Source organism: Accipiter gentilis, chromosome 28 (assembly GCF_929443795.1).
Source record: "Accipiter gentilis chromosome 28, bAccGen1.1, whole genome shotgun sequence".
NCBI lineage: Eukaryota > Metazoa > Chordata > Aves > Accipitriformes > Accipitridae > Astur > Astur gentilis.
In genome coordinates this window covers 12819187-12845934 of record NC_064907.1, presented here as the reverse complement: position 1 = coordinate 12845934, position 26748 = coordinate 12819187, and the positions used below count along the sequence as shown (strand labels likewise).

Below are 26748 nucleotides of genomic sequence, written 5' to 3'. Positions count from 1 at the left end.
ATGTAAGGCATTCTGCTCAAAATGCTTCCATGCTACAGTGTTAAAAGGTGGACTATAAAAGCTTGCCCAGAAAGAAGACATTATTATGAAATAATTATAAAGCCTGTCAGTTAAGTTGATTTTGAATTTTGCTGGAGTTTTTTTGTTTTCAATACTGAAAGCAAGATTAAATGAAAGCACATTAGATCTAATTTCAATAAATCCTATTAAAAGAACCCATTTAGGAGCTTTGATGATGATTGTTACAAGTGATAAGGTTTTGCAACACTAAATTAAATCCATTATTCCAGGTTGTGAACATTCGTGGGTGCTAGGGAGCACTGGTGACTCCACCTGTTCCTCAGTTACCCAGAAGCAGTGTACGATATTTCTCTACTCAAACTTTCTGGATTACACTGTCTATTTAAAAATTGTGTAAGTGCTTTAGAAACTATATAGTAACTTATGTCTTTCAGCATCCCCAAGAGATTTCCTAGTAGGCCTGTTTACTGGCAGGTTAAGATATTTGGCTAAGACCACACAGCAAACCAGTGAGAAAGCAAGAAATTAAATCCAGACCGCTTTGCTTATAATCCTTTGTTCTAACCATGGGATACATCCCAAATGCTGTGGAGGAATGGATATTTTGTCTGGAAGAAATAAAACAAGATAAATGAAAGCATGGCAGCACTAAATTACAGTCCTACTAGTTTTAGAAAACTCTAGTGAGGCAAGTTGCACTGCAGTACTCTAGTGGGTTTTTTAATCTGAACACTCACCACCCCTGACACATACCTTTTTCTTCCAGTTTTTTGTGTCTCCTAGCCTTGCTGCATTTGTTCTGAGCGTTGTGCCACCCTTGGCTGTCCTGGCTGTGATTTATGGAAGATACTTGCGAAAACTAACTAAAATGACCCAAGATTCTCTCGCAGAAGCAACACAGGTAATCTTTTAACAGATGCTTTCTAGTTAACTTCAAAGTTGCTCTAGGGTATTTAGGTTAATATCTCTGAAGTTAAAGAACTTCTGAAGATAATTGTACTGTTCATTGCCCTAAGCCATGCTGAGCCAGTAGTTTTGCACCTGAATAGTATGAAAGGTAAACATCAGTAACACTTATTCATAGATGTCAAAAGCAACGGTGCTTTGGTTGTCCATAACAATATAATGTGGAGGTACCAGGCCTTGAGAATTTGGAAATGTAGGAAAGGATAAAGAGGTTAGGCTTTAGCTTTGTGAGAGCATGAAAAAATCAACCTTTAAAGTCCTGTGTAATTTGGTACCTGGGTTTGAAAAACACTTTCGTTGGACTATGGTTATGAGTTTGAAGCCATCAGAAGCATCCTAGATGGTTCTGTCTTTTAGGAAAACTTTGCTAGCAAGTCCTTCTCTGAAATGAATCCTTGACGTTTGACCTTATTGTCAGCTCTTTAATGTTTGTGAGGTTTTACATTTCTTAAGCTTTTCTGGGCATCTCAACACATATCCAGATATTTGGGAGGAAAGTAGAGGAAGCTGTTGTTTCTAAAGAGGCTGTTGTAGAAGGGCTTCCGTTGTGTTTGCTGACTGCACTGAAATATTGCAAAGCACTATCAGAGAAGAGTAGTGATAGTGACCTTTTCCTCACATCATTAAAAACCATAGAAATATAATTAGGAAAGATCCAGTTAAAATAACCACAATTGTCAGCTGTTTTAAACTTGGCATGTCCTTTGTAGGACTTCTGCAAATTGACTGCGCAGAAGGAATATTATCCGTCTTCTGTTTATCTTCCTCATCCTGTGTTGAAGGGAAGCTCATGCCTTTGCAAACCGAGTGTGGGACTTCACATGAACAAGCAATTTTAGTGTTCCATTTGAATTTTCAGGTTGAATGGAGGATGGAAGAAGGAGAATTATATTTTTATATCATATTTTTACTCACAAAAGGGGGCCTTGTTTTTTGTAAGACCATCGCAGTGTCTGTTAACAACTTAGTCTAATTGGTTACAATTGAGGTAATTTTAGAATTAATACTTTGCTGTTTAGAAGTTAAAATAAAATACTGAGTTGAAATGAGACATTAGTAGTTGGGCTAAATTAATTCCCAATGTTGCTTTGATCAAATGAGTGGAATTGTTTCAGGAAATGACAGCAGGCTTTCTTGCATGATTTAGTGTAGGATAGAATATTCTTTATTTTTCCCCTCCCCACGTTGTTATTGCAAGTTATTGTGAATAGTAATTTTCTTATGTGTGTTATTTACATCAAATTAAGGTGTTTTTTTTAAAGCTACTTTTATATTTTTCTGTCTCTGCTAGCACTTAAGGCAATTTTGAAGTTCTTTTTTAACTGTCTGGGCACGCAGTTTACTTTCAACTTAATAGAATAAATAAAAAAAAAAAAGGGGGGGGCGGGTGGAGAGAGGAGGGCATAAGAAATTTTCCAGTGGTGTCCAAAGGAATGTATTTGGAGATTAGTGTAGTGATACTTGTTTAGCTTTTAAATGTTCTGTAATATGAACATTCCAAATTGTGTGTCTGCATATATTTGTTTTGTTCTTTGCTTTAATGTAGTTAGCTGAAGAGCGTATTGGAAACATAAGAACAGTTCGAGCTTTTGGACAAGAAGTGGCTGAAGTGGGAAAGTATACAAATAAAGTTGATTATGTACTACAACTGGCTAAAAAAGAGGCACTAGCTCGGGCAGGCTTCTTTGGAGCAGTAAGTATATTTTGATGAAAGTAAACCAACCATGTTTTGCCAAGTGTCGATTATTTTAAAATTCATGAAGGTACTTATAAATCCGCAAATAAATGAATTGAGTGTAAATTGAACCTACATAAAACTGTGGGAAGACTGGACTTAAATCAGTCTAAATTGCTGTGAAACTGCACTTCAAGATACAGTGGTATGATAAAGCCAGTTTAAGCCTCTATTTCTGCCCCACACGCTTAGCTTGGTAGTATTTATCTGAGCCCATACCTCCTATTCGGGGAACTAAACTAGTGGAAACCTTTCCCCCCACCCTTAGTGTTTTACAGGTTTGTGTTCCTGATGAGATGAGCATCAATGCAAAGGAAGCTGGGGAGTGCGCAGGTCGGGGAGGGAGGGTGGGATTGCATTTTTCCATAACAGTTTGCAGTGAGTTTGCTTAACAGTATTCTAAACCTGCAATGTAACTGCAGACTATCAACTCTTCTCCTTTAATGATGGTTGAGAATAATGTTTGGTGTTCCTTTCCATTTGGGGGGGAGGGGGGGGCGGGCAGACGGGCATGGGGAAAAGAGTTGCTTGCTTTTTGAGCACTTGTTGGACAGCACAGTGCAGTGCCAGTGGATGTTTGGCTGGCTGTTGGCTTGGTTTGCTTTCAAATTGGTTTTGTTTAAATTTAAATCAGTCTTCTAAAAATCTAGACACCCGTAATATGGGAATTCTTTTATTAGAAGGAAAATTCTGAAGCGACATTTTAGAGGTTGAAATTTAAGATATATGTGACAAAATCTGCCTTTTCCTCTTTTTCCTTAGACTGGCCTTTCTGGAAACTTAATTGTCCTCTCAGTCTTATACAAAGGAGGATTATTAATGGGCAGTGCCTACATGACAGTTGGTGAACTCTCATCTTTCCTAATGTATGCTTTCTGGGTTGGAATAAGCATTGGAGGTATGGAATGAGAAATGAGATTTTCTTCACTTCAAAGCATTACAGTCAGTATGGGGGCGGGAGGGAAGAAGCTCTTAAAAGATCTGGCTTTCTTAAAAAGTTTCTTCCAAATGATCTTCCCAAGAAATTATACATAATTTTTTTTTTCTGAAGAGTTAATGAAAATAATAATTTATAACTTAATATAAGCCTTCCATTTTCCCAAAGGAATATAGAGATTATTTTTTTCAATGTGTGTATGTGACAGATACATATTACTTTAATTTTCTTTAGGTCTAAATTAAGATACTTGGTATATTGTGTAGAGAAGTAACACTGGTATTATAATTTTTACAAAATATGTGGGTCTGTGTTAAACTTACTCTATTTAGAAAGACATGTAGAATTTAGCTGTAACTCAGTATAGAGTGTCTTGAGCTGGAAGAGTAAACAATGTGCCAGCAGAACACTACACTCTGGTGCTAACCTTTTGTTTTTCCTTACTGACTGGCTCCTCCTTTGAAGCTCAGGCTCTGTAATCTACTGGCCCAGAAACAAACTGTTCAGCTTTTTGACAGAGCAGTCTTTACTACTGCATACAGGCAAAAACGAAGATAAGGTACTTTGAAGTTTGACAACTGATTGGAAGGGTTGTTCTTTAAAATGAGTCTGTTACGTCTGATAGACTGGCAGGGCAATGCAGCTCATCTGTACTCTTCTAAGACTAAGCCTGATATTGTGGGAAACACAAAGATGCGCCTGAAGGCAAAATTCACAAAGCTTGCTTCCTCGAATATCAAAATTCCAGTGGCACCCATACCAACTACCAAAACCCTTTCATCTCTGGTTAAGTCATCCAAGTTTGGTCAACAGACAGATACCTGGCACTGTGAAAACTTGGGACAAATTAATGTAAAATAAACGAAGAATAAGTTTAGAAGCAGTGATAAAATGTCATTGAATTAATTTCTATTTGCTATAAAAACATATTGTTAAATTCTACTTAAGATTATTGAAGAATATAGTTCTGTACAGAGCTTATTCTCATGGGGACTCTGAAATAAAGGTGTCTTGCCACAAGAAGCCTGCCTTCCTTGACACCTACAAGGCATGTAAATCATTGAAGTGCTAAGTCTGCTTGCCATGTCATCATCAATACATATGGAAGTTCATGCAATGAACTGTGAAGTTCACTGCATAATTTGGGACTTTGCCGCTTTTTGTTGTAACAGTTTTCTGTGTTTTCTACCAAACACTGTGAACACAGGTTATGAAAATTAAAAACCATTTTCTAAGTAGTATTTCCTGTCCTTATTATATAATGCTTTTTAAGAGTGGTTGTGAATTTGCAAACCTCAGTGTCTCAGTTTCAAGGTACTCTGTGAGGCTCATGCCTTCTCCCCTGTGCTCTGCTCTAGGATGTAGGTGCTTTGGCTCTTTTTTCCAAGCAGACAGCTTCTTACCACGGCTGGTGCTTTGTGTTGCAAGCTTTCAGATAGTCCTCAGCAGCAGCATGATGAAATGCCCTGTCTACACTTACAGACTCATGACCTTGTGCTGGGCTTGTTGCTCTGCAAGAATAAACCAGTAAACCTATTTTAATATACCTTGGGTTTTCTTCCCTCCTGAAATCACTCTTAACACTATATGCATTTTAAGATGGAAGTGGTTTCTTCTGTATGTTTATTCTGTTGGAATTCAGAGTTTTTTAAATTGGTTGCTGTTTTGAAAGACACACAAACACTGAAGAAGTAAGACATTTTATATTTATGTCTTACTCCGTTTTTGGTTCTAGGTTGGTTTCTGTGTTTATTTCAGCTGGAAAGCCCTTCAGTGAAGCCGGCTCCAAGATGATTCACACAGCTGCTAAGAGCTGGGACCCAGTGCTATACACAGGCCTTGTCCTTAGCTTTTGCTTTCTCCAGTAATGTTTGAAGCATGCTGACTTGGGAGATATATTTCTTTACATTGTTCATTCTCCACATAGCTTCCCAAGCATCAGTTCAGCCTTAGGTTTTATGCCCTCCCTCCCCTGTGGGTGACTCAGTCAGGCTCCCCTGTAGTAGTATAACCCTGTCTGACAAAGAAGGGCGTTCAGAGTGTTCCGTTCTGCTGAATGATTTTAAAAATTGTCCTAGTTGCTTGCATGCAAGGCTATTTCTCTAAAGTTGGATGCTGTTCTTCCTGATAGATGAATGAAAAAGAGTTGCTTTGCTTTTGAGTATATGCAAGCTTAAGTGTAATAACATTTTCTTCTTTTTTCTTCAGAATGATTTCTTTTACAGATATAAGTAAGAATGGTGAATAAGGGTTATTGGTAGCTCTTAAGTGAGAGTAGATAGGATTTAAATCAACGTGTTTGATAGTGCGTTGGAGTAAAAGATCCCCTACACATTTGATGCTTCAGTGCTGGTGACAAAAAGTATAATGCAAATTTTATGCCTCCTGTGTCTTCCACTCCTTATGCATAATACTGTTCTGCTTTTTATTTAGGTCTAAGTTCCTTTTATTCTGAGCTAATGAAAGGACTAGGTGCTGGTGGACGTCTTTGGGAACTTATTGAAAGGAAGCCTCAACTTCCGTTTAATGGTGAGTCCTTGCTTTATTACTGTTCATAGGTGGATTTTTCTTGTATTGGTCACCAGTATTTCAGAAGGATGTGTGTTGTACTTAAAGGTAGTACTGACTTACATTCTTTTGAAAGAAACTAGATATAGTGGTAATTGTTGTGAATTTTCCTAACTATGAAACAGATGATGAAAATTTCCTTTAATCAGAAATTTTAGAAGCTGAAAATGTGGTGGTTTTTTTCCTGTAATTAAGTCAGAATATGGTTTTAAATGTATTACTTTGAAAGTGTAACTGAGGACATGCTCATTTCTAGCTTCTTGGAATATGTCTTTGATGTCATCACCACTGTCTCTTGGATCAGCTTTAGAGTGAAAAGAGTGGAAGGAAGAAAAAGGAGAGGAGGGAGGAGCTCTGAGATGGTTGTATCTCATATTTCCACTAAAAGGTTTACCATGCTCATCTCTAATGGCTAAGAAATTAGCAGTCTGAAAAGAGATGCTTTCAAAACCAGGTGTTTTTCATTAAGAGTGTTTCGAGTTTGAATGGTTCATACTGATCCAGTGAAAACAGTTCCTTAGTGAGACATGTTGATTTGAAACCTAATTTGCAAGCACAAGTTTGAGGCCTTTCAGCAGCACATGCCAAACTGAATTTTTGAGTTCTTCAGCCACAGCGGGACTGAGGCATGACTGGGAAATGAAAGGAAGGAAGGGGTGGAGCTGAGGTGGAGAGTCCAGCTTCTTGGGAGCGTGTGAATGTGCAAGTACAGCAGGTATTGCTTTTGGAATGATTTGCACCCCTGTCTTCACAGTAGCACTACCCACATTTCTCCCTTCTTTAGGTATGAACAAGGAAGTTTTGAAGAGGAGGTAATGTCCTTTATTAATCAAGTTTGACATTATTGGTTGTGTGAGGAGAAACAACCAATTTTTGTGGCAAATCAGTCATTCACATCTGAATTCTTTTCATGGGCTGCTTTAGGCCTAAAGATAGGTTTGTGAATCTGAAACCACATCTGGTTTTATCAGTATGTTTATAGAAGAATGTGCTCACCTTTGAGAGGTGTTAGACTTTTACGGAAGTTTGCTTTTTATGGAAGCTTACTGAGGTACTAGTCAAATCCCCGAAAGAAGATATACAAAATTCCTCTATAAATCCACCTTTTGAATAAGTATTTAAATGTAGTAACATTTAAACAAATATAAAAAATACTAATAATAATTAAAATAATATTTAATAATATTTAATTATTCAAATAGAACAAGCAAATATTTTTAATATCTAATAATATTTAAATATAGTAAATAAAAATACAGTGCCAGCAACACCTTATTTACAGTTGTATTGTTTGGAAGCTAGACAACGCCCTCTAGTACTGAGCGTATTTTGTGTAAACAGTGTTTGCCTGTATCCATCAAAGTAGTTCAATAAGCTGCTTGTAGAAGGTACTTTCTATGTGAGTTGCTGTTTTATTTAATTGCCTGCATCCCACTTAGCAAAAGTCTTACATCAGTGTTCACCAGCTCTGTATGTTGTTGAGAAACGCAATATAGCAGAGTCCAGGTGAGCTGTCAACACTAGTTTCTCTCTGAGTTTTATATGGTCCTCTGATCTGGAAACTTTGTAAGGGCCGCTCTAAGAGTCAGAGTCAGAAAAGAACACCCAACAGACCTAACAGGTTTTTTGAGTGAGCTCTGGCTGTAAAGAATAATAGAATACCATGTTGGAAGGAACCTCAAGGATCACCGGGTCCAATCTTTCTTGGCAAAAGCACTGTCTAGACAAGATGGCCCAGCACCCTGTCCAGCCAAATCTTGAAAGTGTCCAATGTTGGGGAATACAGGAATACACCACTTCCTTGGGGAGATTCTTCCAGTGGCTGATTGTTTGCATTGTTGTACCCATTACCTGCCCTCCCCCTCATCCCACCCTTTGTCTTTTCCAGTTGACTCCTTGTAAAAAGGGAGTCTCCATCTTCTTTGTAGCCACCCATTAAATACTGGAACATCGTGATAAGGTCTCCCCTACGCCTGCTTTTCTCAAGGCTGAACAAACCCAGTTCTCTCAGCCTTTCCTCATATGGCAGGCTTCCCAGTCCTTGGATCGTCTTTGTGGCCCTTCTCTGGACCCCCTCCAGCCTGCCCACATCTTTTTTGTACAGCAGGGACCAAACCTGAACCCAGTACTCCAGGTGTGGCCTGGCAAGCGTGGAGTAGAGTAGGATAATGACTTCTTTATCTCTGCTGGTGATGCCCTTGTTGATGCAACCCAGCATCCTGTTGGCTTTCTTTGCTACAGCAGCACAGAAAGAATGGAGTTTTATCTTTTGAGTTGGTTACTACAGAGAGGTTCTTCTGAAATGCTGTGCTTCAAATTTCTGTTCTGCTTCAGTCTCCCTGCTCTGGAATTCCTCAGATTCTTAATCTGATGGACACCAAGTCACAGTTGGCCTCTGTCTCATTTCTCTTCACAGCTGCAAGCCTGTCTGTAGGATGCTTTTCAATGTGCATAGACTTGACTTAGGCACTGAAAAGTAATATTGTCTCCAGTGGATGGAGGCAGACTTAGAATAGCAAAAGGTCCAAAGGTCCTTTGTCCAAAAGGTAACCACCAACTGACTGATGAAGGGATAGTTACACACTCTTGTCTTTACAAATGAAGCTGGCTTAAACTTCCTTCCATGACATCCAGTGCCACGCTGCAGCGTGGGATTTTTTTTATTTTTAATCTGAATTATTTCAGTGGTCTTCACCTTTACAGTGATACCAGCGCAGAGTAAGCAGCAGTATTGGGGCAGAAGTTGTCTTTCCCACTGCAGGTATTGAATTGTTTAATCACACCAATAGTGACATCCAGAAAACTATTTCATAGACAGAACATAAGCCAGACAAAGTTTCAGATGTCCATGTAGCATAGGCTTACAGAAAGCTTCTTTTAAGTTTCCTTTCAGTATAAAATAAATGAATAGGAAAGGATATAAACCTTAGTCTCAGAACCCAATTATAGTTGATTTCTGGCACATCAGACAATAAAGCCAAGAGACTATTTCTCTACTGTCCAAACCCACCTGAAACATCTACTCTTTTGGCTACTTAGGTTTTATTTTCACGGAACTCCAGTTGTTGTTGGTGACAACAGATATCTCAGGAACAAATTATAATGTATTTTTTTCCTGTATCTGGAATCCAAACAAGAAACAAGAACAATCCTGAATATAGCTTTTGGATATTTTTACAGTAATACATAGAGGAAGGACTTGTGGTACCAGACTTCCTGTATTGCAGTAGATTTCGGTGTTTCAGGGCACAGAATAGACTGTGCAATAACTGGAACTGAGAATAAAGACAAGCGATTACTTGTTACTTTGGTAATAGTAAAGGTTATGCTGCTAGCACAGACTTTAGCAAATACGTTTCTTTTCCCAAAGGGCAGTTTACAGGCCATTGTGCTTTTACATAACAAAGAAGTTACAATGTGTATGTCCATGGACTAAAGTCAAGGAAGGAGTCTGAAATCGTATGCTCTTGCCTTTGCAATTGCTGTGCTACTACCATTAAACTGAAAGACTGGAGAAGAGGAGGGAATCTGGGAAAAAGAAAAGCAAAATAAATTATTTGGTCTAGGAACTGCAGGAGTAGTGAAATCTTGATTGCAGCTGATGGGTATCTGTGTTTCCTATCCACAGTTACTGTTTAACCAAACACGGGCATGTGCTACCATATGCTGTGGCTAGTTGGGGGTTACCTATGTGCTGCATCTGAACAGAATTAAGGGGTTTGAGTTGCATGTCTTCAGCATGAACAAACACTGCTCGGTTATTGCTCTGGTGCTGCCAGTTTTCACAAAACTAGTAGGAACTTTTTCAGTGAGACTCTATCATTTGGGAATGCAGCACCACTGTCCATGTAGTTTGCTTGGTATGGATATGTGTTGCTGGGATTTAACAAGGCTTGAAGAAATTGTGTTTCTTTGTCTTACCTATTTATAAGCTTTTTCTAGTACTGATATTCTTTTAAGATAATTGTTTAAATCCAGTGCTGTGCTCCAGAAAGAAGCTGGTTTTATTTAACTTTGGCAGTTGTTCATTCGCGATGGTTTGTTATGGTATTTCACAAACTGAAATTTTAGTTTCAGTGAACTGTTGCCTAAGAGCTATGCCTCTGATTGGTCTTTGAATATAATGTAGTCCTGAATTTATTAAATATACTTTCCACTTTAAAAAAACACCCTAAAAAATGGCCATTAATGCAACAAAGCTAGCAGCAACTTTATTCCAGTGACAGCTTAAAAGCTACCCAGTTAACAGGTGGTGGAGAGGGAACTGCTCTTATCCAGAGGAGGGTGTTTCAGGTGACTTGTGGCTTGATGAAAGGGCAGTAAATGATTTGCAATGTTTATCTTTTTGCATGTGTTCTATGGCAACAGGACTTTGGCCTTCAACAATGCCATTTCATTTCATTGCTTCTAATTGACAAAACTTAAATTGTTCATAATATGCTTAAAAATTCAGATAATTCTACTAGAAGTGAACATTGTTCATTGTTAGGTATTGTCAAGATGCAAATTCTCCCTCTTGCTGTAGGTAGCCTACAGCTTCACTGCTGGTGAGCAACCTGAAATTACATTCAGGAACCAGTGGTGTACCACACTGATTAAGTTACGGCTGAAATATAACCCCTGTGGTCCTGAATTGTGGCCTGCAGCTATCCCTGGATTTAACATGGAGATAGATATTTCTATTGGGTTTCTGTAAAGCAAGTTCTAGGAGGGCTGAGCTGATTTTTGTTTCTGTTCACATTTTTGTATTTTATTTTCTCATATAGAGGGAATCACACTAGGCAAAGACACGTTCAAAGGTGCTTTGGAATTCAAGGACGTCGAGTTTGCGTATCCAACACGCCCAGAAACATCCATTTTCAAAGATTTTAGCCTTTCCATTCCGGCTGGCTCTGTTATGGCTCTGGTTGGCCCAAGTGGTACAGGGAAATCAACTATCGTATCCCTTCTGCTGAGGCTGTATGATCCTATCTCAGGTATGTTTTGTGTGTTGCTCTCATTCGTGACAACTGGTGCTTTGCATCTCAGATACACCTTACAAACAGTCAGGCTTCCTGTGCTTGACGTCTTGATGTGACTGTTCCACTGATGAACTGTGCTTCCTGCTGGGGTGTATGGTTTCTTACCTTATGGTGGTGCCTGTATAGCTTTGCATTTCTGATCCACCAGTATGTGATTCCTCAGGAGTCGTTATCCTCAACTGTTCTTTCTGCCTCTTTTCAGTACTTGTCAAACACATTTGACTTTACTGTTTCTTAATTTAAGGTACTATCACCGTTGATGGCTTTGATATCCGTCAGTTAAATCCACTGTGGTTCAGGACAAAGATTGGAACAGTGAGTCAGGTAAGGACAAAAAAAAAGTTCTAAGTGAATGAAATAATTTTGTGTGATCAACTAGCTGTGCCTCACTTCTTTTTAAAACTATATAATCTTGCTTCTCAGTGAAATCCCTCCATGTCACCATAACTGCTGTTGTGCATGCTTTGTTCTAAAAATAAGTATTCAGAGCTAGTCCCATTATTCTGTAGTCTGTTTTTACGTAATTATAGAGATTCAAAGTGTTAGCTTAGAAGAAAAGTGTGCATGTGGAGACTGGAAAATACATTGTTGCAAATTGTGTAGGTATGACCATCTTGATGTTTGCTATGATTTGTTGAAGAAAGTAACACAAGGCTTAACATTTAATCATGTTTTGTGCTAATGGCAGTTACACAATCATATTTTACACAATCATTTGAAAACTGACCACCTGTGCTCTGTGTTGTTTCCAGGCAAACACAATTCCATTAGGAAAGCATGAAAATACAGCACTGTTGGCACTTAATCTTGTAGTGCCCTCTCCCTAGCAACCCCCAAACTCTGCAAATACAGAGAGATATTCAATGGTCTCTTAAAAATAAACTATTTGACAATTAGAATATGTATGTTCCTTCCCTCTTCTCCCCAGGTGCTTCACAGTGCAATTAACTGTTAGGTTGATGTTCTGGTTAAAAGCATGAGGATAACTGAGCACATGTTGCATTTCAAAACATCTACTTTATGTAATAATGCCACCAAAAGCTTTTGTGCAAAAATTATTTTCCTGTGGACACATTAGTGTTTTTCTTTTTGAATATATGTATTCCCCTTGAGTTACCAGTAGGAGATTCATACTGGTATTCATACTATAGCATGTCTCTATTTTATAAACAGAGCAGACTTAGCTTGTTTCAGACATTCTCCCATTGTACATCACTTGTCCTCTCCGCCAGTCCTCTTCTTTGTTTTTTGTTTCTAATTCAATTAACTCTAGCTTGCATATTCTTTTGTATGGATATAAAAGAAATTAATGCTGGGTCTTGTAAGTGGGATTTATGTTATTTGAGATATAGACAATACATGCATGTGATTACAGATCTCTACCATATTAGTTATGTTTTTGAATTTATTAGGAACCAATTCTGTTCTCCTGTTCTATTGCTGAAAATATTGCGTATGGTGCAGAGGATCCTTCTACTGTGACTGCAGAGGAGATTCAGAAAGTTGCTGAAATAGCTAATGCTGCTAGTTTTATCAGAGATTTTCCAAAAGGGTTTGACACTCTAGTTGGAGAAAAAGGCATTTTGCTTTCAGGTACATCTTTATATTGCTTATTTTAAAAGTCTGGATGCTATAGAGTGAAGTAAAAATTCTATTACTTTTTGTTACTAGTTTTTTCTCCAAGTCATAGTCTGCCATAAGTATTAAAAAAATCCCTCCTTCATCTCCATCCCACCCCCTAAAGTACATGTGCGTAATTCTGCTCAGTCCAGGCATCAGGTAAAATTACTTTACATATGTTTTCCTACTTCAGTTTACTGAGTTTTTTCCCCCAGGTGGACAGAAGCAACGAATTGCAATTGCTCGAGCTCTGCTCAAGGTAAGCCAGTACCCAAATAGCTATATAACTACTTTGTGGGGAGGTGGGAAGGGTTAAAAAGGAGGAGGTCTTTCAATGGGAGAGGTAGAAAAAGATTTTTAAGAAGAAAATTATATCTTTTATGTTAATGAGGAAGTTGAAAGGGCTGAGTGGTTTAACTAAAGACAATTTACTTATGTAAGTACTTCTTCCTATCTTTCAGTCATGTTTTTTTCATAATTCTTGCCAAGACTGATGGTAAATCATTGTATAATGGCCCACTTTCATAAGATCAGGTCTGGGATGAAGGAAAACTTTAAGAATGTGGTGCTAGTAAACTCATATATGACAGCTCTGTCTCTGTGTTCAGACCTCTATCATTCATGGGTTGATTTTTCTGGGTTGCAGCTTACTAGCACTATAGATGCCCTGTCTTGGCTTTGAGGGGAGCTGCTCTGGATTTGGGACAAGATACTATTTCAGGCACAACGTTGTGTCATTTTTTTCTTCAAGGGTTGGTGTGGGTCTAGCTTCAGGGTGGGCTCTGTGTTTCACAAATTTGAGGAGGCTTCTGAGAATCAGAAGGACAGGGAGCTTAGTTCAGGGCCTCACAGGGAGGAGGTTTGGTGCTGATGCTCAGCTAGAAGTTTTGACCCTAGCTGAACCCAACTTAAATTCATCTTAAGCCACACGGGTCTCTATAGCATCCTAGCATGCCCAGTTCTGCTAGATTCCTGGGAATTTTTCATTATACCAGTTCTCTTTTCCCACAAATGCTGAAAAGCTGATTGCATTTCATGTCAAGTACAGTTCATGGGAGTAGAGACTTTATTGGGGGGTGTGTGTGGGGTGGGTGGGAATTTAAAAAATGAGTAGTTGATATATATGTGATTGGGGTTCAATGGAGTCCCTTCTCTTCCAGATAAAGTCTAAAGCTTTTACTCTCAACTTTATCAAGGAAGTTTGGGTTATGTACTGTAGTTCAGAAGCAGCATGTTAGGGATTTGAGCACTAGCTATTTCTTTTTTTTTTTTATTTAATTGGGAAGACTTCTTAAATGCTAGTTCTTAAGTATTACGTATTTCATCTGTCAGTGAAATACTGTTTTTTGGTAGGTTTTTGTTATTTTTTGTTACTAGAGAGTTATATATAGCAGACTGCAAGTGGAAGGTAGCTGAGCCTCTGTGAAAGATCCACATAAGAGCAGTAAATAGGAAATTGAACTTTTGACCACAGTGCTGCCAAGTATGCATTAAAAACCATCTCCCACCTTTAGTTTGTATCTTCCAAATAGTTATCAGGTAATAGTGTTCTGTTACTTTAGTCTGGAAAATGTGAAGGTGGAAGAGTGTTGTTTCTGTTTTGTCCTCTTAGCATTTAGACTTCTTAAAAGTAATGCTTTGAAAGACACTCAGTTCTTTTGATGAAGTACACTTACTTGGGATTTTAAGCTGTATGAATCCAGTTCTCTATTGATATAAATATTCAGATCTTGTTTAATTTTTATTATAACCAATTTTACTTTCTTCTTCAGAATCCTAAAATTCTTCTGTTAGATGAAGCAACGAGGTAAGAAAGAAAAGAAGTAGAAACTTAGAAATCATGTATTTGTAAAATGCTGATTTGGGAGGTGTTCTCTCTTCTTTCTTTCTCTGCATGCCCTTGCAAAAATTATCTAGCCCCTTATTCTTCTCTACCCACAAAAAGAATGTGCTTTCTAGAAAGCGTGAATTGGTTAGGAGACCTGTGATAAAAGCTGTTTATGCAAAGTGGAAAGGATAGCTGGTACACTGTGTTGTAATTTTTCATGGAGTTAAATTTGTTATATGTAAATTGATTTTGAAACAGCTACTTAAAGCTTTTTTTATCTTTAGTTAAATGAAGATCTTAGTGTAAAAGAGATGATTATACTGCAGTATAACTTAATTTTTTTTCACAGAATTAATTTAGTGTTATTTCTCCATGCACGCTTTTGCATATGAGAATATGCAATGCCTATAACTTGGATGTGTGCACTAAGCATATTCTTGAAACTTTCCTGCAGTTCCATTGGTTCATATTCACCAACGATAGCAAGGGTTTGCAGTTTTAGCAAAATAAGCCTAATGCTTACAAAACTAACCTGTCTTAAAATAACAAATATCCCCTCTCTCCCCTCCCTGCTTCCCATTTCTTACTAGTGCTTTGGATGCTGAAAATGAATATCTAGTGCAAGAAGCTCTGGACCGGCTGATGGAAGGGAGGACAGTCCTAATTATTGCTCATCGTCTGTCTACTATTCAGAATGCTGATTTTGTTGCAGTCCTTGGCCAGGGTAAAATTCTTGAATGTGGAAAACATGAGGAACTACTTGCAAATCCAAATGGACTTTTCAGGAAACTAATGCAGAAACAAGCTTTTCTTCAGAATAATGATACTTTTGCATTAGATTTACAATCCAGAGAAAAGCATGTATTAAAAGAAAATGTATGAGAATGTATGAATAACAGAAGCTTACAAACGACAAAGAATATAACTTATGTTTCAGTTATGTAAAGTAAATGTTATATTTTTCCAAAATGTACAAAATATTCTTTTGAAACTTAAATGTGTTTAAACTTTTTATTGAAAGCTTTTTAATAATTATTGCAACTTTTTAAAATGTCTATCACATTGAGATAATTTCAGTGTATAGATTTTTCTCCTTTGTGTTATGTTAATTGAGACCATTTAGAATCTGGTTTGCTGAAATGCACTGTACAATGGTGTGCTGCATTCTCAAGTAAGTTCAGTATTTTAAGGGTAATTAAATGACAATCTTATCATTTTCATATCATTGTCTCTTCCCTTTTCAAGGAACTTTTGCTTGTCAGTAGTCTTAAAATGCTGGAATTCAAAAATGCGTGACACTAACGTACTCTGAAAGTTCTGACTTCCACTGCACTGTCCTTTCAGTTACCATTTGTTCTGAAATGTGAAAGCTGATTATGATCACCATCTACAGTTACTGTAGAGAATTACATATGAGAACACATTTTAGCAAGTATGGAAGCATGAGCTGGAGGAAAGTTCTTTAAACAAACAAAAAACAAAAAACCCCCAACCAAACAAAAAACCTAACTGACTTTACATAAGGACAAAGGAAGTGTATTAGTACACTAAGTCAGCATAGGAAAATCTAAAATTTGCATGCATTTTCTTCCCTTCCCTATTTTCCCAGTCCTTTAGGTTCACTTCCTTTCTAAGATGACATTCAAAGAATGCGCTCTTACATATGTAAGTTTTTATCCTTTTTTAAGGCCTATGTAAGTTTATTATTGTTGCTTAAAATTTCATTCACAGAAATCCCGAGTTTGGCCTAACTGCCTTGTTAGGGTCAACCAGGAAACTACCTTCTCAAGGACAACTAGTAAAATAAGAGCTGTACATGAATTTGATTAACTGCAGAAGGATACATTTGGCAGTAAAGAGTAGGCTTCACGTTTCTAATTAAAGAATCTTTTCCAACAGAATCTCTCTAAACTTCTGAAGATGCAAAAACCCACAAGGTAATTTAAAAAAGCTAGAAACTTTCCAGGTCACATTAAAAATCATCTATGCTAGGAAAACTTATTGCTGGAAAACTTTATTGGCAATAGGTGAGATACCTAGTGCTGGGCAAGCTTAAAATGTTTATCTAATGTGCCATTAATGGCATTTTGTGGAACATAGTGAAAATGCTAAAGAGATGCCTGTGCTAGGGAATGAAAAGAAAATTACATCCAGATGTAATTTTATCTTCTGATATAGTTTTACTAGAAGCAGATATTGTACTAAAGATATGCCAAAAATACCACTGACCCAGTGTTTAATTTCAGTGTTGACTACCAATTATTCTCTTTATAATGTATTTAGAGGGGCTTGAACTTTAATCTTTACTCATGTAATTGCTCCTTATGTGAGATGCAATGAGCCCCTTTATTCATGTGTTTACACAGGTTACAGGAATTACTTGCAGCCAAACTGAATTAATGTTTTATGTCTTTTGTTCATTAGTTGTTCTGGCAGGATTGCAGTCTACAGAAAAGTGTGAAAAACTACAGAAAAGCTCTAGTCCACTGAAAGGTGAATGTCTGTCATAACAGGTACTTTGGATAACAGACTTTATTCAGGTTAGAACTACTCCAAATACTCCTTAGAACAAACCACAGACCTGAACGAGGTGAGAAAACAGAGTTTCTTAGTAATCTGCAAGTAGAAAGCTTTGCTGGACAACTACAGATTTGTGGTTTACGCACCTGTGATGTACGTGATGTGTGCATGTGGCATGCTGCGTACTTCCACAGCAGTGCTAGTCAACACTGGGTATGGTTGCATTTTTTAACTGTAGGTGCCCTAGTAGATCAGTGAGAAAAAAGGTGTGAGAAAGAGAAATTAAACTATTGCATTCTTTTTGTTACGAGAGTTGAAGATCTTCCTATCTAAGGTGGAAACTGTTGGTGTATCATTAACAATCTTGATAGGCATCTTTTGCTAAGGACCACTATTTCATGCTGCAGCCTTGCGTCCATAGGACAAAAATGGGCTATGCAACGTAGAAAAGACTTAACATGAGAATATCTAACTGTGCATCAGAAAGAAGTATAAACCAAACTTTCTCAGAGTCACTGACTCCTATTTTCCATCATTGCTCTCTTCAGTTTTTAGTAATACTGCATATTTGCTATTTGTTTTGTTTAAGCTACTGTCAGTACAAAGAGGTTCAGTTCCATGAAGGATGGTATTAACAGCTCAAAACACAGCTGTGCTACTCCTACTGTGTTCCAGAGGCCAAAAGTTACTCGGAAATTCTTTTGATTGCAGGTAAATACAATTTAAATCAAATTAAACTTATCCAACATTTCCTGAAGGAAAGGCCAGACCTTATTCAGAATTGTTAGAGGTTTCAAAGTGTCCGTGTAGCCCTGGTGCAGCACATTATGTAAGACCATGTCTCTCTTATGCCACACACACTAGTGTTCAACTTTGGCCTAAACATATCTTCTCTGTGTAGAAAAGTAGTAAAGATGATTTCCCAGACATTAAAAAATAAATGTAATTAACTTTACATGCACACATGTATATCAAATATGTAATATAAACATTTTTCAGTTTCTATCACTAGTTGCCATATTTTAGTTGATACCTATGGGCAACATTTTGACATCTTTTAGTAATACTGCCTTTCTTGCCTTGGAGGCCAGAACTATTTCCTTCCTTAACTTCTGCTACTCAGTCATGACTTCTGGGGTTTAAATACTGTATCTAATGGCTTTCAAAACTACCTTGCTAAATTGAATGTATTAGTTAGGGTTGAGTATTTGGAGATCAAATGACAGGTCAGCTCTCAATGTATGCTTAATCTCTTTACTGTGTTCCTAATTAGTTTTGTGATTCTTGACAGCATGAATGTTTTCCTGAGACAAATAAAGTATCTTGAATAACTTTATTACTTAAACTACTTATTAAACTATTTATTTTAATGCTTAAATAGAGTATTGGTCACAGCATCATCAATGCAGTGAATGGTCGGCATCTCTGAAAGAGCTGAAGTTCTTTCAGCTCAGCTTTCAAGTAGTTAATGCAACTTTTTGCTTTGATCTTCTGATACAGAGAGCCTCTTTTCTGTCAATACTTTAATCTTTGAAAAGGGAGTGGACTCCAGTTAGGGGAGTAATAGAAGACAACATCCTGCCTTTGTGGTCTCTCCAATTAATTCTGTCTTCACATTTCCACAGCTCAACATTTTCAGCTGTCTTGAATGGGGAGAAGTATTTCCAGTTGCGTAAGAGGTCTTAAATTCATGATGCAGTGATCCAATGGATTAATACTCTGACCTCTTAGGGAATTCTGTATTCTGATGAGCAAGACATTACATATGTTATGAAGAAGAAAATGTTACTGATCTTTTTACGCATCTTTGTTTAAACATCTGCATAGTCCCAATAAGGCACAAGCAGTTAACCAATACATGGCAATTTTGTTTTGCTCTGCAGATGATGGGGTTTGATCCCTGCTATCCTTTCAAACTAATTTTCTTTCTAAATAAGTAGGCAGCTATTTGTAGCTAGTCTACCCAAGCAAGATATTCTGCACTGTTTTTCAATCCATCAATCAATAAATCAAAACCAGACGTATAAAAAGATTATCAATTCCATATATTTTGAAGTTGTGGCTTTAATGTAAGTCCACTATTTCCATTCTCTTAGTTCAAGTTGCCACTAGGTCAGTATTGTCGAAATTGCTTGCTGGACAGTCACCTTTTCTTGTGAAAAACAAGTACCACATGAGTCCCAGTTCAAGAACTGGTTAAGCCTTTAACCGATATAGTTAGCATAAGCCAGCTTTCTCCGTCAAAAATGAGATGTAAAGGTTGAGTTGTATCCTCTCTCCTGAAGATGGAGCTCTTAACACAGGACTGGGACAGCAAAAGGAAGCCAAGTAATTCCCTCAGGAAGTGTAACAAAGTGTGTGCAGGATCCAATCAGCAAAAAAACTAGTGCCTCACACTGCATCATCTTAAAAATTTTAGAAACGAGATGTGAAGGGGAGCTTTCAGTTTTTAAAATAATTTGAATGTCACTGTTCATGGATGTTGGGCAATGTGGACAGCAACTTGAATTTTACTCAGTTTTTTCCCCATTTGTATGTTTTGTGCATGCATTTTCTGGTTTGGATCGTTTGTTTTTCTTGATGAAACAACAGTAACGTGATGATTTAGCATCACTGCATGGAGTAAAATAGAGAAGGCTGTATAGAAGGATACTACATTAATGTAATAGTATAGTGATGTTCCACTAAACGTTCGTATCTGGCCTTTCCCATAAAATCAAAGCAAAACGGAGATGAAATGAAGTTGAAAGTCAAAGCATTGAAACGTTCAGACAGGTGCCTCATACTTCAGTACTGCCAGATGAAGTATCTCAAGTTTCTCTCCTCTGCATTTCAGGTTCGGTCCTGTGGGACCACAATCCACATAGAAAGCGTAACTGTCATAACTCTTTTAATGAAAGAATGTGGTTTTGGCAAATGATGGGCAGTTTTTGAATATTCTATTTTTAGCTAATTTTATCTTAACTAATTAACTCCGCTGATAATGTACATATAACTCAACTTCTTCCCAGAGAGATGGTACATATGTACCTTCTGGAAACTCTTTTTTTCATACAAACAAATGCAGTTGAGTATTTTCTTTCAATGGGAACATTTAGCTCCCCTTTAAGACTAAAATCTAATTCTATACCATCAGGTAGTTGTAGCGCACGATTGTCATTTACCATAGATGTGAAACATACCCAGATTTGCATGGACTGTGTTTTCTTTGGTTTTTTTTGTTTTGGTCTGGTTTTTATTAGGAATTTGGGGACGAGCACAGGTTACAGCACAGGCTATTTTAAAGATTAGGCAACTATTACTGGAACACGCGTCCTTCCTGAAGTTCGCAATGGTCTTTTGACGGCAGTTTTTTGAGCATATGCTGTTGCCTTTCTCCGCCCAAGTCAGCACCAGAACTGCACGAAGTCAGCGAAAAATGGTTCTCAAATCCAGCCTTGTGAATCCCACCAGCACCGTCCTGAAGGACCGAGCGCACACACCCTTCCTCAGAAAGATCCCAGCGAGGGGACGGACTTCTGTTTTTGCCAGACCACCCGCCACAGCTGGCAGCCTAAGCCTCAGAGTGAGGAGAGCGGCCGCTCAGGCTCCTGGGCCGGGCGGGAGGGCACGGTAAAGCAGCCATCCTCCGCAGGTCACGACGTGCCAGCGGGCCCGAAGCAGTCTCCTTCGGCTCCCCCGCTCCGGAGAGCAAAAACCCCTCTTCTGCGGCGCGGCGGGAGCGCTGCTGCACCTGAGGTAAAAACCGGACGCTTCCCGCTGCTGGGTTGAACCAAGGAAAGGCGGGAAGGCGGCCGGGCGGCTGCGGGGTCTCCGCCGCTCCCCGGCAGGGGCTGCGCCCCGCCCCGCCCCGGAGTGACGCAGTCAGCCGGCGCCCGGCGGGAGCCCAGGGTCGGTACCGCTTTCTCTCCCCAGCCATGTTCCCTTCGGCTCCCGCCTCCCCGCGGACTCCCGGCGGGTCGGCCCGCAGGAACCTCGGCAGCGCCGCCCCCAGCCCTCTCTCCCGCCCGGGCGGCAGGAAGAACCTGGCCGTCGTGGCGGCAGCCGGCTCCCCGGTGCTGTTCTCCCCGGTGGCGCGGAGGAGCGGCTCCCTCTCCGCCCGGTGAGTCCCGCCCGGGCAGGGGCCCGGGGGCGCGAGCCGCCTTTTCCCGCCGGGCCGTCGCCTGGGCCCGGGCCCGGGCCCCGCCCCTCCCGCCCGCCTCAGGCCGCGCCGCTCGGACCCCGAGGGATTTCCCTTCTCCCTTTCCGTCCCCGCTTCTGGAATGAACCCCGAGCCCTCCGTTGCCGGGGTTCGGTGGCAGGCACCGCAGCCGGGGCCTGGCGGGGACCGCTGCCCGTAGGGTCAGCCCCCTCCCGGCCCGCTGAGGGGAGGGCGAGGGAGTGTCCCCCGGGCCCCTCAGCTCCTCCGCCGGGCTCTCTCCGGCCGCCCCTTCCACAGCGGCCAGCAGCGAGCGGCGTTACCTCTTGCTGCGGGAGATCTGACTGCCATTCCCGTCGCCTGCCTCGTTGAGGGGAGAGTTGCTCGTTTGTTGCTTGGGGAGAGGGTCTGTCACACACAGAATTGCTGATGCTGAGGATCTGAAGAGACTTGCTCTTTCTTTGCTGAAGTAGCAGCAATTGTTGAGAGAGCTAATGGGAAGTTAGGCTAGTGATTTAAAAAAGTGGCAAAAAAAAAAAAAAGTATCATAATTAAAAAAAAAAAAGAAAGAAAAAAGACAAGCGTTCCAAGTGCTTGCCCATCCGAATCTCTTCGTTGAGTCTTAGGAACACAACCAAAATCCAGATGCAGACATGGAGGCTTTTGGTTAGATAAAATCATTTGACCTTACTGAGTAAAAGGAGGGGAAAAAAGTGTCGTTTGGTCATGTGTAATAGCAATTAGATCATATCGGTCCTGTGCCTCAGTAAGTGTATTAAGGCATACTTCTAAATGAGCCTAATGAGAGGGCTCTGCCTGAAAGCTCTTGCTTTCCACTATCTATACAAGAAGGTTTAAAAAAATATTTTGCGTCTGTCTTTGCAAACCCTGCCTCATTTTTACATGCTGAAGCCATTGTAGGTTACAAAATTGCTGTTTCGCAAATGCAGAGTTACCATTTGTTTTTCTGTTGGGATGTATTGTAAGATACTCTTTATCTCTGGTCACCCTTAAATCTCTTTTCAGTAGCTTTTCTACAATATCCCTTTGAGATGTGTGCATACTAGGTCATCCTAGTACACAAGAAGCTGTATGTGGAGTTGTCGTGTTTTCTGTTTTGCCTTTTATTCTGTATTTAGCAACTCAGATATTCTGTTTGCTGTTTGACTGTCCTAGATAATATTGTACTGTCAGGACACTGTCACTCTGGTAGTTGGTTTCTTTTATGACTGTGCTGAAGATTTGAGACACCAGTACAGATTTGTAGCATGGAAACTTTCCTGCAGTGTATGAATTAGCCTTTCATTCCTCTGTATTATTTTTGCTTATTGCTTTCTTTTATACAGGTTTAGGTCTACAGTAAGACTTTTCTTCCTATCTCCCAGCTTGATTTCTTTAGGAATCTTTGATAAGAGATCTTCTTGAAAGATTTTTTGAAATTTAAGTACTTAATATTGTCTGGATTATATTCACTGACTTTTTTTTTCTTCAGAAAATTCTGATTGAACTGTTAGGTATGACTTTTCTGTATGAAAAGGAAAAAAAAAAAAAAAGAGAGTTAGTAATCTGTGTTTATTCATTTTGCTCATTTACTTTCCTACGCTAGTTAAGACACTATGAGTCTGTGGTTTCTCAGGTGCTCTCAGATTCTTTGTAGGATATTTGATACACTCTGTTCTCATGGTAACAAATTCTGACTGAAATGTTTTATAGTTGAACAGTTTTAAAGTTCTTTAAAAGTGGTATTGTACATTATAAATATACAATACCAGTGTTATAATCTCTTACTAGCATTTGAGTTCGAGGGTTCCTCAGATGTATCCCTGGTAAAGGAAAAATATGAAAATAATAAGAACCTCTGTATTTAAAAAGAAGATAAAATAGTAAAAGTTTAGGCATTCCCCCCTCGCCCCAGCTTCCCCCCTTCTCCTTTCCATATGAATCAAAAAATGAGATTTAACATGAGCCCCAGATCAATTTCAAGGGTTCAGAATCTCTTTTCTCAGGAGCAGCTGTTTCTTGTTGAGATACACATTTCCATGCCCATTTCCAGTTTCAGGGAACTTTTACTTCAGGTCTGTTTAATACAGTATTTTCCCAAACTGGGTGTCAGGCTTGTGTTCTAGCTATGTGTCATCATCTTTTGGCATTTCACATTGGGGAGGTCTGTGACATCATTTTCCTTGTGAGGAGAAATAAAAAGAGGGCAGTATCTTCTAAAAGGAGAGAAATTTACCCACTTAATCACATTCAAAAGACAAGACAGACCTATGCTGTTCCAGAGAGAGAAGGTAGGGGAAGGTGCAAAGCAGCTTTTATAAATTATATTGTGAAACAAATAATGACTGAAACAGATAAGAACTGCAGTCTCCACAGTAAAACAAGGTCAGTAGAAGTGCTAGCTGATCTGAGCTGCCACAGGTGTTCAAAGCGTTGTACAGTACATATTGCCCAGCAGTGTCAGAACTGGCCCTGCAGTTGGGGAAGAACTTCTGTTGAGCTTCTCCTGGCATTGTGGATAGCTTTATTCTACAGATAACCAGAATGTAGAGAAGTTGAACAGTGATTTTGTTGCTGGCAGAGGAATGCATGTTTGAAATCGGTCCTTTAAAAAATAAAGGAATTTACTGACAGCTGACAACTTGTAAGGAGGCCACCACATTACTGCTTTAGATGGTGCTCCCAGAGGGAGCATGTTTATTTTACAGAAACCCATTTCATCACATTATTTCTAAACAGATACTAATGAAGTAAATGTCTGTTGAAACTGATGAAGAAACAACAAAAAACTAACTATAACTTTTTGTTTAAGGGCAACTCCTACTAGGGTTATCCAGCATCCCTCAGCAAGTGAGACTATTAATTATGATGTTAAGGCTTTTGGATCCTCTCTGCCTGTTAAGGTTATGGAAGCCCTGAAGAAGGCTGATGGTAAGAACTGATTTTATCTGTTATTTTTCTCATGAAAACTGTCAGACAAGAAAAGTGTTACCATGTTGTTGATGCCATTTAAATGCTGACTTTAGCGTGGAAATGGAAATGTTTGTGCCTTGGTTTGAATCCAACTTGGTTAACTATGTAACTGTAATTGTAATAACATCCATGTGGGTATAGATGCATGTAAATATCTTTCAGGTGCTGTCTTAACCAGTAGGTCGTAAAATCCAAGGTTATCAAGAAAGCCAGTAGTAGTTTTATAGTAACTTTTGCTTATTGGTTCTTTCTCACCTTTTTCACTTGTTTTGATTCTAGAGTGGATGCTCTAAATTTTTTAAATTTATATTTAATCCACATTTGTTATCACTTCTAAAAGCCCCAGTGATACAAACCTTTCCCTGAGTTCAAGAAATTGGTCTCCTAAGAGTTTTTCCCTGTGCATGTTTTCTTTTTATAGTAGATATAAGAGGAAACAAAAATGCATACTTAAAAATAATCCTAAAAATTGCTGAGCAATTTACAAAGCTATTATAATCTGCTGTAAGTTGATGGAAATAGCTCCTGGGATTGTCTTGCTTTTCATTTGTAAAAGTTGAGTGTTTGTCAAATGGATTTTTAAACAATATATAGTAGCTTGGTATCTTAATTAAATACATGGAAATTGTAACATGGAAATTAATTTAATAGAAAATATATTTCTTATTTTCATATGAGAATGAAAGTTTATTGGTTTTAAGGTTACTCTGCAGTGTTTTAAAAATCTGAATGCTTTAAAAAAAATTACTTGTTATGTAGCTGATGACCAGCTGAGCGTTCAAGTGGATGAAAGTGGATGGGCCTGGCTAGTCCATAAAGAAAGGCTGATTATTTGGAAGATTGGTCAGTCTCCAGTAGCTAAGGTAACTGAAAGATGAAGATGGAGAAACTGTATTTTATGCTAGTTGAACAAGTTATTCAGTTGTGGTTCTTTTAAAGCAAGAGTTTCTTTATAAATTGGAGTTTGTCTCGTTTCCCTCAAAAGCAGCAGGGTTGGTATGAAGTCATAGTAACAACAGTAACTAAAACTCAAGGTTTTGAGGGAGCTTAACATTTTTATATTCCTCTTTTCATTTTTAATTGTCACCTTAACACTAAGGTTAATTCTTTACATTTTAATAGGTGTGTCTCTTGTGTTAGATAATCTTGGTAAAGCTTATTTTGATAGTTAAAAACTAGTTGATATGCTACTGATCGGTTTAGATTATTCTGGGACTGATTTTCAAGGTCTCAAAAAAAAAAAGTTAGTTTCAGCTGTGCTGAACACATGTTTCATCTAGGTTTCTTATGTCAAGAAATTTTTTTTCCCTCTGGGCAGTGTTTCTTTCAACATCATTTCAGTGAATTGCAAGTATGGTCAGAGGAAACCTGTAGTTACAAAATCAGTATCTTTCAATTAGTGTGATGTATGTTAATTGTACAGTTTCTGCACTTATAGTGGAGAGTCAGGTATATGCATTCTGGTACTTGTAGAGATTTCTCAAGCGATTAAAATTTTCCTGATTGTTTAACTTGGGGGAGGGGAGTCCACTCTTAGTACTTAGTGAGCTTTCTCAAGCACTTCTAGTTTATTTTGTTTTGCTACCTTGTTAGCATATTGTATTAAGGAATGGTCAAATAATTGCACCTCTGAAAGAACTAATTCATATTGTAGTGTTGTGAGAAACACTCAGAAATAACTAAAGAAACAGTAACGTTTGAAAATGTAAAAGTAGGTGGTTTTCAGCTGTTTGGAACCTTGCTGAAAATGTCTAATGACATTCTTTTGGTTCCCTTACACAGTGTCTGGGACTAGTTGAAAATTAATATTTAGCAGGGTCAAAAAGTCTAAAGACTTTGTGGCAGAGGAATAAGTTCTTCCAGTCTCATATTTATTATGGTATCTCTTTCTTTCTTACAGTTATCTCTGTGCAAAGAACTGCAGCTGCCACCCAGTGACTTCCAGTGGAGTTCTAGTTTAGCAGCTATATCTTGTCTCAGTTCCTCAGGTGAAGCACCTTCTCTGCAGGTGATCAACTTTTAAGTTTTAGTGTTTAAAAAATACTTTTAGAGTAGCTTTGAATATATCCTATTTTATCAAGTACTTATTTGAAAACTGCATTTGGTGGTGTACTATCTGTTCAAAAGGTCAGGGTTGATAGTTTGCAATAAATATGTTTGAAATAAACTCGTCTTTTCAAATTACATCATTTACATGTTGTAGGATCAGATTAAATAATAGTTTTGCGAAGGATTAATTGGTATGCTTTCATAACAAAAATACAGTAAGCTAAGTAGTATTGCATTAACAAACACCAGGGCAATCAAATACTCAGTCTAAGCAAGTGCAGTTTAAATGCATACTGGCAGAAAAAAGTTGTTCACCGGTGGTTTAATTCTGAGTATAGATGGATGAGAAGCAAACAACAGCACCCTCCCTTG

The 26748-nt window shown here is 38.6% G+C and overlaps 4 protein-coding genes across 8 annotated transcripts in view; 2 read left to right on the top strand and 2 right to left on the bottom strand.

Moving 5' to 3' along the window:
• Positions 1-15916, top strand: part of ABCB10 (ATP binding cassette subfamily B member 10) — a 28403-nt gene extending 12487 nt beyond the window's left edge. For all 3 annotated transcript variants that reach the window (XM_049831351.1, XM_049831352.1, XM_049831353.1), the window contains exons 4-13: positions 788-922; positions 2534-2680; positions 3485-3620; positions 6093-6188; positions 10994-11203; positions 11493-11572; positions 12661-12841; positions 13084-13127; positions 14641-14675; positions 15287-15916. In XM_049831351.1, the coding sequence (XP_049687308.1) occupies positions 788-922; positions 2534-2680; positions 3485-3620; positions 6093-6188; positions 10994-11203; positions 11493-11572; positions 12661-12841; positions 13084-13127; positions 14641-14675; positions 15287-15578 (1356 nt within the window). In that variant the 3' untranslated portion in view covers positions 15579-15916. The remainder of the gene's footprint in view (positions 1-787; positions 923-2533; positions 2681-3484; positions 3621-6092; positions 6189-10993; positions 11204-11492; positions 11573-12660; positions 12842-13083; positions 13128-14640; positions 14676-15286) is intronic.
• Positions 1-26748, bottom strand: part of EGLN1 (egl-9 family hypoxia inducible factor 1) — a 595298-nt gene that overhangs the window by 160409 nt on the left and 408141 nt on the right. The window lies entirely within an intron of this gene.
• The window catches only part of RAB4A (RAB4A, member RAS oncogene family), a 471873-nt gene that overhangs the window by 347634 nt on the left and 97491 nt on the right, over positions 1-26748 (bottom strand). The gene's annotated exons all lie outside the window — the stretch shown is intronic.
• NUP133 (nucleoporin 133) overlaps positions 20238-26748 on the top strand; it is a 38064-nt gene continuing 31553 nt past the window's right edge. For 2 of the 3 annotated variants that reach the window (XM_049831347.1, XM_049831345.1), the window contains exons 1-4: positions 21092-21318; positions 24167-24285; positions 25087-25190; positions 26228-26335. In XM_049831347.1, the coding sequence (XP_049687304.1) occupies positions 21134-21318; positions 24167-24285; positions 25087-25190; positions 26228-26335 (516 nt within the window). In that variant the 5' untranslated portion in view covers positions 21092-21133. Of the gene's footprint in view, positions 20955-21091; positions 21319-24166; positions 24286-25086; positions 25191-26227; positions 26336-26748 lie in introns of those variants that run through there. The other variant, XM_049831348.1, reaches the window with a different exon arrangement.